Source organism: Carex rostrata, chromosome 24 (genome assembly GCF_964058835.1).
Source record: "Carex rostrata chromosome 24, lpCarRost1.2, whole genome shotgun sequence".
In the NCBI taxonomy this organism is placed as follows: Eukaryota; Viridiplantae; Streptophyta; class Magnoliopsida; order Poales; family Cyperaceae; genus Carex; species Carex rostrata.
Window position 1 is genome coordinate 8,665,569 of NC_135941.1, and position 12,098 is coordinate 8,677,666.

The 12,098-nt window shown below is 37.7% G+C and overlaps 1 protein-coding gene across 1 annotated transcript; it reads right to left on the reverse strand.

Annotated features, from left to right (window-relative positions):
• Window positions 1–2,831: 2,831 nt before the first annotated feature.
• On the reverse strand, window positions 2,832–6,094 carry LOC144575677 (serine/threonine-protein phosphatase 7 long form homolog). The gene is made up of 8 exons (XM_078325896.1): window positions 5,961–6,094; window positions 5,239–5,318; window positions 4,900–5,146; window positions 4,200–4,808; window positions 3,585–4,117; window positions 3,151–3,496; window positions 2,955–3,108; window positions 2,832–2,859 (listed from the first exon to the last, which is right to left on the reverse strand). The coding sequence occupies exons 2-5, from the start codon at window positions 5,311–5,313 to the stop codon at window positions 3,789–3,791; spliced, it is 1,260 nt and encodes a 419-aa protein (XP_078182022.1). The 5' UTR covers window positions 5,314–5,318; window positions 5,961–6,094; the 3' UTR covers window positions 2,832–2,859; window positions 2,955–3,108; window positions 3,151–3,496; window positions 3,585–3,788.
• Between the last annotated feature and the right edge of the window lie 6,004 nt (window positions 6,095–12,098).

Here is a 12,098-nt window from a genome sequence, read left to right on the forward strand (position 1 = left end):
AGGATCGGTGGAGCAAAAAAATCAAAACTACACCGGTCCCTAGGACCGGTGGAGCCTATTTTGTGTCTGCCACACCGATTGCACGGAGGACTACACCAAAACAAACCTGCACCGATCCTGTGGATCGGTGTAGGTTAAAAATTAGTCCACCGATCCTGTGGATCGGTGTAGGTTCACACTTTACCGTTTAACCAGCCGCACCCTTCTTCTTCTCTTCCCGATCTCCATTTTTCTTTCTTCTTCCTTCTATTTTCTTTTATTTTGTTTTTTTCAAATTCAATAGAAGAGTTGTCATATGAACAGATCGCCACCACCATTGTACTCAGCATCGTCTTCTGATTATTATTGTGAGTTTTTTTTTACTCATATGCTTATATTTAGTGTTATAAAATTGAAAAATATTTAGAGTTTGATTTAGTGTTTATTTTTTACTCATATGTTTATATTTTAGTTTTTTTTACTCATATGTTTATATTTTGAGTTTTTTTACTCATATATTTATATTTAGTTTATTTTTTACTCATATGTTTATATTTATTGTTTTTCTGTACTCATATATTATGTAGTGTTTTTTTATATGTTTATATATTTAGCGTGTTTTTTTTACTCATATGTTTATTTAGTATTTTTTTTTACTCATATGTTTATTAATTTAGTGTTTGATTATTGTTCAGCAAAATGTCACTGCTATTGATCAATGTGTATTATGGTGGTAACCTCCAAAGCACTTCAACAGGCGTTGGTTATGACATAGGGGCTGCATTTACCTTTACTGTATCTGATTCTACCAGTTTTGCTATTATAAGACGGCAAATATACGTTGGACTTGAATTGCTTCCGAGTCGAGTCAAATTGACAATCAGGGTACGTATGAACACAGCACCGCCCGGATCGTACCATTTCTCACTATTTCGGATAGAAAATGAGGAAACTTGGGATGTCATTAAACAAACTGCAGTTCAAGTGGCTGGATTTAAGGTTATAGAATTGGTAGCTGAGGCGCACCAGGCTAGAAACCAAACCAGTTATGATCCGTGTCCAGATAGTTTGCCTGGAGGTAGTAACACACCGTCGGTTCAGACCGGCTTTGATCCTAACTCGAGCAGTGTACCTGTACCCACCTACACACCTCCGGTTAAGGCCGGTGACGACCTTTGTGAGCAATCAGATGAAGACACAGAATCTGATAGAAGTTCTTTTGATGATGATGATTCGAATGAAGAATGGAATGCAGATATGGATGAAGCGGAGGCTGAAATGAACGACCGAGAAATATTGAAGGATTGGCACAACTCAATCCCATTCCTCAATCGAGGACCTAAGCATCCATGTTTCTCATTCCACGATGAATTGCCAATGCCATACGCGGATCGTGCATTTTTTGCAAACCCCCCCAGGTTAGATGAAAAATTTGCTGAAGGTCAAATGTTTGAATCCAAAGCCAAACTAATATCAGAACTTGCTGATTTTCACCTACCAAGAAACACAGAGTTAGATGTGCTAAACAACAACAAAACAAAGTATAGAGTTAAATGTAAATCTTCTAAATGCAAATGGAAGCTGTATGCAATTGTAGTACCAACAGGTGCATGGACAATTTCCACCAACCCGTTTATCCACACATGTTTTGGCAGTGCTGAAAGGTTGGATAGTCATCAAATGACTTCTAGAGTAATTGCTGATATTATTAAACCGGCTTTGAAAGATGATCTGGAGTTAAGCATTAAAATGGTCAAGCATCTGGTTAAAGTTAAATTTGGGACAGTAGTGCCCTCGTATAACAAGTTGTGGAGAGGTAGAGAACTTGCAATTGCGGACTTGTTTGGGAGTTGGGAGAAGTCTTACGAGGTGCTGCCATCGTTTTTGGCTGCCATCAAAGCGTCTAATCCAGGTACACAGTACCTACTAGAAAGTGAACCATCAACCAAGTTTAATATCAATATTTTCAACCGGGTTGCATGGGCATTTGGGCCATGCATTGAGGCATGGCCTCATCTTCGACCCGTTATCAGTGTTGATGCTGGGTTCTTATCCGGAAGGTATAAGGGTAAACTTTTTATGGCTTGTGCTTACGATGCAGAGCAACAACTCTTGCCACTTGCATTTGCAATTTGTGAAAAAGAGTCTATAGAAAATTGGGGTTGGTTTATGAATTGGTTGCGTATCAATGTTGTCGGACCAGGAAAAATATGTGTCATCTCGGACCAGCATCTTGGTATACGAGGGGTGTTTGAGGCTCCTAATCTGGGATGGTGTGAGGAACAAGGTGAAGCTGTACACCGACTGTGTTCACAACATATTTGTGAAAATATTTGGAAAAGATACCCTCAAAAGTGGATCAAAAAGGTATTCAAGAAATTTGTTGAGAAAACACAAGCGAATTAAAATGGCTATGGACAAAATGGAGGCCCCTGCGAAGAGGCGTAATGCATAATCTGCTAGGAATTTCTAAGAATTTCTAAGAATTGGTTGTGTTGACATCATTTGTAACAGTTGTACTCATTAATGTTTCTTATTTAGACATTTTTATTGTATTCCAAGAATTGGTTGTGTTGACATTGTATTGTATCATTAGGGATGTATCTTATTTAGACATTTTATTGTATCATTATTAATGTATCTTATTAAGTTGTATCACATTGTATTGTATCATTAGAGATGTATTGAGGCAGCAGCTACAAACAAGCATAATTTGAACAACACATTTAGTCATGCTACAAACATTCAAATAAGCATAATTTAAAGGATAATTAAAGTCAGTCTAATTAAAGTTACAATAGTCCATTAAACATAAATTTAAAGCCAATCTAATATTAACCTTACATTAATGGATCCAATCTAATTGCTCTTCAGGTACCTCTACAAAAAAAATTTAAAATGTATCATGCATTATGCAATAAATGATGGATCCAATCAAAACAATAAAATGTATCATGTTTAATAGAGACACTTACTCAGTCGAAACATGTTAATTCCTTCGTCGGCGCACACGCGGTGGTCCAAGGGCACCAGTCCCGGGAGTGTACGGGTCAGTAGGCTGCCTTGTACGGTCTCCAACAGGTGGATCCCAGTAGGATGGAGCATAATCTGCTGTAAGATTTCCCGGATCTGCAGAGGATGGAGCATAACCAGAAGTGGATGGAGCGTAACCTGAAGTGGATGGTCCCATCATACTAAAGCCTCCCGCTAGTTCATCGATCATGAACTGAGAAATCTGTCCATGCTGTGTGTCGCTCATGAAGTTGTCCCACTCCGGGGGAGGCTCTGGAGCTGCAGGGTGACGATAATACTGATCAGGTATATCATCACTCAAATTGATCATCTCCAAGTCCGTAGGGATCCCAGCACTATCGAGTATGCCTCGGAAGATATGGATCTGATCAATATCCTCCATAATGTCACGCGCATGCTCGAGCATCATCTTACCATATGCCACTTGTCCCGGGGTCTTCACCATGTTTATTGCTTGCAGCGTGAATCGTATCTCTCGAGAAATCTGCATAACATATTTCGAACTGTGACATATTACACATTAATATTGAGAAATATAGTTTGACATCATTTAAAAAAAATAATGTACGTACCACACGAGAATGCATATGACCATGAGGAACGTATGCTAGTGTAGCAACATCTCCTGTCCGCGGGGGGGCCTGACGTCGTAGAGCTTCCGGATTATTATCTGAGAGATACAAATATCTCATACCACGAGCGTTGAACCAATGCATGTACATGTGATGCCTCCCCATGTCATATGTTCTCCTCTCTCTAATTAATAATGGAGGCTTCTAGATGAACTCACTAAGAGTAATCGCCCAACAACCATCCCTTGTTGAATTGCCATCATGATACCATGTCTCTCGTAAATAACTGATCTCATCCCATGGTAGAGGAGGAGGAGGCGGGACCTCCTGATACTTACCAAACTGGCGCATGACCCTATTCGCATGCTGAAACTCTACCATCCAAAAATGGATTACATAAGTGCAGCTCATCCAATACCTCCTTTGTCGTCGGACATGTCGTGGTAACTGATCATAGTAATCAACATAGGGTCGCCAGTTAACTGTCTCATCAGCTAGTCTATCGAAGCTATCTCTATACATGGCTGTACCACCTGTCAAAGAAAATATATAAGTATGGGTTAAAAAAACAAATATAAATCTATCGAAGTTATCTCAAATTATAAATATTTTTACCTAAGTGAGGGTTTTCGGGCCACAAATGAAAAGTAGTCCACTTCACACCGAAAGCATTCCTCGTGTCCTCATCGGCACCACCGAATGGAGGTGGCTCTGATCGGGGTATAGGCCGACCAACAGTAAATCGAGTCCATGACCAAATTTGTAACAATAACATCGGACCCGCTATCGTGTCCACCCCTGCGAGGCAAGCACGTGACAACTCTCGATAGAGATGTGCAAGTACTGCACCTCCCCAGTTGTATTCTCGTGGAGTCTCTAGATCATTGACGAATTGCAGGTACATTGCAGGGACTCCATCTGCACTTGAATCCGGAAACATAACCGACCCGAACAAATCCATACAAAAACCTCGGGTGTACCGTGCAACTGTCTCTTCATCATGCCAATCTTCTAATACATAATTAAATTGTCTCCGCACCCATTTCAGTCTAAGCGCATAAGCAGAGACGGACAATCGTTCTTTCGGTGTGTTAGGATTATAAATCCTATATTTGTATGGCATTGTATCAGGGAGGTGATTGTAAAAAATAGCCGGATCAGCCCCTAGATCATACTCTAAGTATGGGTTCCAATCAGTATCGCTAGTGCCAGTAATCGGGTCACCTGCAAATTAAAATAATTATACATTCAACAATTCAATTTTTATAAATAGTTAATTAAATTAACTGATAAACAACTTCAACTAGTTAATTACCCTTAATCGATAAGCCCCATAGACATGCAACGTCTTCCAACGTCACTGTCACCTCGCCGACAGGTAGGTGAAATGTATTGGTCTCCGGCCTCCACCTCTCAACCAGAGCACTAATCAAATGCGGATCAATCTTACAATCATTAAGGCGAGCAATTTGATACAACCCTAACCTCTTCATATCATCTTCCATCCGCCTGTTGTAAGCAATACTAGTCTGATGTACATTTACCTGCAATGAAGAGGTAGGCTGCCAAAAAGAATTAAAACATTATAAACCCTTCAAATACTTCATATAATAATTATTTGAAACAAAAAATTAATAAATATAATCAAAATTACCATATCACGAACTTGCCATGCCCTATGGTTCTGTGGTGCTAATTTCAACAACTCTGGATAATCCGGATTATCCATTGACTCTGTGAGAAAATTTGATAATCAAATATTTTTGCAACTGATGAGAGTCATCATACATAATTATATAAACAAACATTTTTTCAAGCATATGGCTACAATAATCAAAACTTAACTATATGTAAACAACATATCATCTAATTTTGATTTTAATAATAAACTTCATGAACACTTAATTACACTTATTTATACTACATAGTACTAATTTTACACATTTCTAATTTTATATAATTTTAAACATCATGAGAGTCATCACACATTTATCTAATTTTATACAAATTATAATACATATTACTAAAAAGTTACATTATACTACATGAACACTTAATTACACAAATTTATTCTACATAAATACTAAATTACACTAAATTAACATCAAATGAACTATAAATTAACACTACATTAGCACTACATTACACTAAATTAAAATCAAATAAACTCTAAATTAATACTACATTAGCACTAAATTACACTACATTAGCACTAAATTACTAAATATACTCCAAATTAACACTAAATTACACCAAATACTAATTTCACACTACAATTCACAAAAACAATCTAAAAATACTAAACAAACTAAATTAAATTAGTAATTTATTTTAATTCGGCTAAAATAAAAAAATTAAAAAAAGAGGAATTTTTACCTTATCAAAATCGTAGATCTGAAGAGTTTCTAATTCTCTTCGACAATCTGAAAATTTTGAAACAATTGGATGGAGAAATGGTTGAGTATATTGAAAGAATAAAAAAAAAGAAAAAAAAATAAAAGAACTCACTTGGAGAAAAATGGCTCGGACGGGTGGAGAAGAAGGAGAAATGGGGGAGTCTACGCGCAGGTTTTTGAGAAGAAAGCTCCACCGATCCGTAGGATCGGTGTAGGGCTTGCTGGGATCTTCTGTGGCTGTCACCAGCGCTGAGGAAAAGTGAGCTACACCGGTCCCTAGGATCGGTGTAGAAGGGTTTTTTTTTGCTCCACCGGTCCTGTGGATCGGTGGAGGCTAGTTTCCGAAAATCACACTACGCAGGGCTCATTCTGTTGAATTATTTTAACGTAATTCTATTTAAAAAAAAAAATCCTCTAGTCGCGTCTATATATGGCAAGATAATAGGGCTTTTTCAATCCAAATACGACACTCCAATTGAAGGAGTTTAGAGCACCCTAGTAGCATCTCCAAATGGCAAGATAATAGGGCATTTACAACCCTAATACAACACTCCAATTGAAGGTGTTTCGAACACTCTAGTAGTGTCTCTCTAGAGGATGATAACAAGGCTTTTACAACCCAAATATAACACTCCAATTGAAGGTGTTTGGAGCACTCTAGTTGCGTAGATGGCAATACAATAGGGCATTAGCAAACCCAATACAACACCCCAATTGAAGGTGTTTAGAGCACTCAAGTAGTGTCTCTCTATAGGATGATAACATGGCACTTAGAACCCTGATATAACAATCTAATTGATGGTGTTTGGAGCACTCTAGTCTTGTCTATATATGGCAAGATAATAGGGCTTTTACAATCCAAATACGACACTCCTATTCAAGGTGTTTGGAGCACTCTAGTAGCATCTCCAAATGGCAAGATAATAGGGCATTTACAACCCTAATACAACACTCCAATTGAAGGTGTTTCGAACACTCTAGTAGTGTCTCTCTAGAGGATGATAACAAGGCTCTTACAACCCATCTATAACACTCCAATTGAAGGTGTTTGGAGCACTCTAGTTGCGTCCCCAGATGGCAAGACAATATTGCATTAGCAACCCCAATACAACACTCCAATTGAAGGTGTTTAGAGCACTCAAGTATTGTCTCTCGATAGGATGATAACATGGCACTTAGAACCCTGATATAACACTCCAATTGAAGGTGTTTGGAGCACTCTCGTCGTGTCTATATATGGCAAGATAATAGGGCGTTTACAATCCAAATACGACACTCCAATTGAAAGTGTTTGGAGCACTCTAGTAGCATCTGCAAATGGCAAGATAATAGGGCATTTACATCCCTAATACAACACTCCAATTGAAGGTGTTTCGAACAATCTAGTTGTGTCTCTCTATAGGACGATAACAAGGCTCTTACAACCCAAATATAACACTCCAATTGAAGTTTTCTGGAGCACTCTAGTTGTGTCTCCAGATTGCAAGATAATGGGGCAATAGCAACCCCTATAAAACACTCCAATTGAAGGTGTTTAGAGCACTCTAGTAGTATCTCTAGATGGCAAGATCATAGGGCTTTTAAAACCCTAATACAACACTCGAATTGAAGGTGTGGAACACTCTAGTAGTGTCTCTATATAGGAATATAACATGGCACTTAGAACCTTGATATAACACTCCAATTGAAGGTGTTTGGAGCACTCTAGTCGTGTCTATATATGGCAAGATAATAGGGCTTTTACAATCGAAATACGACACTCCAATTCAAGGTGTTTGGAGCACTCTAGTAGCATCTCCAAATGGCAAGATAATAGGGCTTTTACAACCCCAACACAACACTCCAATTGAAGGTGTTTGGAACACTCTAGTAGGGTCCCTCTATAGGATGATAACAAGGCTCTTACAACCCAAATATAACACTCCAATTGAAGGTGTTTCGAGCACTCTAGTTGCGTCCCCATATGGCAAGACCATAGGGCAGTAGCAACCGTAATAAAACACTCCAATTGAAGGTGTTTAGAGCACTCTAGTAGTGTCTCTCTATTGGATGATAACATGGCATTTAGAACCCTGATATAACACTCCAATTGAAGGTGTTTAGAGCACTCTAGTCGTCTCTATATATGGCAAGATAATAGGGCTTTTACAATCGAAATACGACACTCCAATTTTAGGTGTATGGAGCACTCTAGTAGCATCTCCAAATGGCAAGATAATAGGGCTTTTACAACCCCAACATAACACTCCAATTAAAGATGTTTGGAACACCCTAGTAGTGTCTCTCTATAGGATGATAACAAGGCACTTACAACCCAAATATAACACTCGAATTGAAGGTTTCTGGAGCACTCTAGTTGTGTCTCCAGATTGCCAGATATTAGGGCAATAGCAACCCCAATACAACACTCCAATTGAAGGTGTTTAGAGCACTCTAGTAGTGTCTCTCTATAGGATGATAACATGGCACTTAGAACCTAGATATAACATTCCAAATGAAGGTGTTTGGAGCACTCTAGTCGTATCTATATATGGCAAGATAATAGGGCGTTTACAATCCAAATACGACACTCCAATTCAAGGTGTTTGGAGCACTCTAGTAGCATCTCCAATTAGCAAGATAATAGGGCATTTACAACCCTAATACAACACTCCAATTGAAGGTGTTTCGAACACACTAGTAGTGTCTCTCTATAGGATGATAACAAGGCTCTTACAACCCAAATATAACACTCCAATTGAAGGTGTTTCGAGCACTCTAGTTGCGTCCCCAGATGGCAAGACAATAGGGCATTAGGAACCCCAATACAACACTCCAATTGAAGGTGTTTATAGCACTCTAATAGTGTCTCTCTATAGGATGATAACATCGCACTTAGAACCCTAATATAACACTCCAATTGAAGGTGTTTGGAGCACTCTAGTCGTGTCTATATATGGCAAGATAATAGGGCTTTTACAATCCAAATACGACACTCCAATTCAAGGTGTTTGGAGTACTCTAGTAGCATCTCCAAATGTTAAGATAATAGGACATTTACAACTCCAACACAACACTCCAATTGAAGGTGTTTGGAACACTCTAGTAGTGTCTCTCTATATGATGATAACAAGGCACTTACAACCCAAATATAACACTCGAATTGAAGGTTTCTGGAGCACTCTAGTTGTGTCTCCAGATTGCCAGATATTAGGGCAATAGCAACCCCAATACAACACTCCAATTGAAGGTGTTTAGAGCACTCTAGTAGTGTCTCTCTATAGGATGATAACATGGCACTTAGAACCCAGACATAACACTCCAATTGAAGGTGATTGGAGCACTCTAGTCGCGTCTATATATGGCAAGATAATAGGGCTTTTTCAATCCAAATACGACACTCCAAGTGTGTTCGAAACACCTTCAATTGGAGTGTTGTCTTAGGGTTGTAAATGCCCTATTATCTTGTCATTTGGAGATGCTACTAGAGTGCTCCAAACACCTTGAATAGGAGTGTCGGATTTGGATTGTAAACGCCCTATTATCTTGCCATATATAGACACGACGAGAGTGCTCCAAACACCTTCAATTGGAGTGTTATATCAGGGTTCTAAGTGCCATGTTATCATCCTATAGAGAGACACTACTAGGGTGCTCTAAACACCTTAAATTGGAGTGTTGTATTGGGGTTATTATTGCCCTATTATCTTGCAATCTGGAGACACAACTAGAGTGCTCCAGAAACCATCAATTGGAGTGTTATATTTGGGTTGTAAGTGCCTTGTTATCATTCTATAGAGAGACACTACTAGAGTGTTCGAAACACCTTCAATTGGAGTGTTGTATTAGGGTTGTAAATGCCCTATTATCTTGCCATTTGGAGATGCTACTAGAGTGCTCCAAACACCTTGAATAGGAGTGTCGTATTTGGATTGTAAAAACCCTATTATCTTGCCATATATAGACAAGACTAGAGTGCTCCAAACACCATCAATTAGATTGTTATATCAGGGTTCTAAGTGCCATGTTATCATCCTATAGAGAGACACTACTTGAGTGCTCTAAACACCTTCAATTGGGGTGTTGTATTGGGTTTGCTAATGCCCTATTGTATTGCCATCTACGCAACTAGAGTGCTCCAAACACCTTCAATTGGAGTGTTATATTTGGGTTGTAAAAGCCTTGTTATCATCCTCTAGAGAGACACTACTAGAGTGTTCGAAACACCTTCAATTGGAGTGTTGTATTAGGGTTGTAAATGCCCTATTATCTTGCCATTTGGAGATGCTACTAGGGTGCTCTAAACTCCTTCAATTGGAGTGTCGTATTTGGATTGAAAAAGCCCTATTATCTTGCCATATATAGACGCGACTAGAGGATTTTTTTTTTTAAATAGAATTACGTTAAAATAATTCAACAGAATGAGCCCTGCGTAGTGTGATTTTCGGAAACTAGCCTCCACCGATCCACAGGACCGGTGGAGCAAAAAAAAACCCTTCTACACCGATCCTAGGGACCGGTGTAGCTCACTTTTCCTCAGCGCTGGTGACAGCCACAGAAGATCCCAGCAAGCCCTACACCGATCCTACGGATCGGTGGAGCTTTCTTCTCAAAAACCTGCGCGTAGACTCCCCCATTTCTCCTTCTTCTCCACCCGTCCGAGCCATTTTTCTCCAAGTGAGTTCTTTTATTTTTTTTTCTTTTTTTTTATTCTTTCAATATACTCAACCATTTCTCCATCCAATTGTTTCAAAATTTTCAGATTGTCGAAGAGAATTAGAAACTCTTCAGATCTACGATTTTGATAAGGTAAAAATTCCTCTTTTTTTAATTTTTTTATTTTAGCCGAATTAAAATAAATTACTAATTTAATTTAGTTTGTTTAGTATTTTTAGATTGTTTTTGTGAATTGTAGTGTGAAATTAGTATTTGGTGTAATTTAGTGTTAATTTGGAGTATATTTAGTAATTTAGTGCTAATGTAGTGTAATTTAGTGCTAATGTAGTATTAATTTAGAGTTTATTTGATTTTAATTTAGTGTAATGTAGTGCTAATGTAGTGTTAATTTATAGTTCATTTGATGTTAATTTAGTGTAATTTAGTATTTATGTAGAATAAATTTGTGTAATTAAGTGTTCATGTAGTATAATGTAACTTTTTAGTAATATGTATTATAATTTGTATAAAATTAGATAAATGTGTGATGACTCTCATGATGTTTAAAATTATATAAAATTAGAAATGTGTAAAATTAGTACTATGTAGTATAAATAAGTGTAATTAAGTGTTCATGAAGTTTATTATTAAAATCAAAATTAGATGATATGTTGTTTACATATAGTTAAGTTTTGATTATTGTAGCCATATGCTTGAAAAAATGTTTGTTTATATAATTATGTATGATGACTCTCATCAGTTGCAAAAATATTTGATTATCAAATTTTCTCACAGAGTCAATGGATAATCCGGATTATCCAGAGTTGTTGAAATTAGCACCACAGAACCATAGGGCATGGCAAGTTCGTGATATGGTAATTTTGATTATATTTATTAATTTTTTGTTTCAAATAATTATTATATGAAGTATTTGAAGGGTTTATAATGTTTTAATTCTTTTTGGCAGCCTACCTCTTCATTGCAGGTAAATGTACATCAGACTAGTATTGCTTACAACAGGCGGATGGAAGATGATATGAAGAGGTTAGGGTTGTATCAAATTGCTCGCCTTAATGATTGTAAGATTGATCCGAATTTGATTAGTGCTCTGGTTGAGAGGTGGAGGCCGGAGACCAATACATTTCACCTACCTGTCGGCGAGGTGACAGTGACGTTGGAAGACGTTGCATGTCTATGGGGCTTATCGATTAAGGGTAATTAACTAGTTGAAGTTGTTTATCAGTTAATTTAATTAACTATTTATAAAAATTGAATTGTTGAATGTATAATTATTTTAATTTGCAGGTGACCCGATTACTGGCACTAGCGATACTGATTGGAACCCATACTTAGAGTATGATCTAGGGGCTGATCCGGCTATTTTTTACAATCACCTCCCTGATACAATGCCATACAAATATAGGATTTATAATCCTAACACACCGAAAGAACGATTGTCCGTCTCTGCTTATGCGCTTAGACT

Bases quoted from the DNA above. Each gene is read 5' to 3' on its own strand.
- LOC144575677 (XM_078325896.1), bottom strand. From the start codon at position 5,313: ATGGATAATCCGGATTATCCAGAGTTGTTGAAATTAGCACCACAGAAC. The intron at 5,147-5,238 runs GTAATTTTGATT...TCTTTTTGGCAG, and splicing joins CATGGCAAGTTCGTGATATG to CCTACCTCTTCATTGCAGGT. The intron at 4,809-4,899 runs GTAATTAACTAG...TTTAATTTGCAG, and splicing joins ATGGGGCTTATCGATTAAGG to GTGACCCGATTACTGGCACT.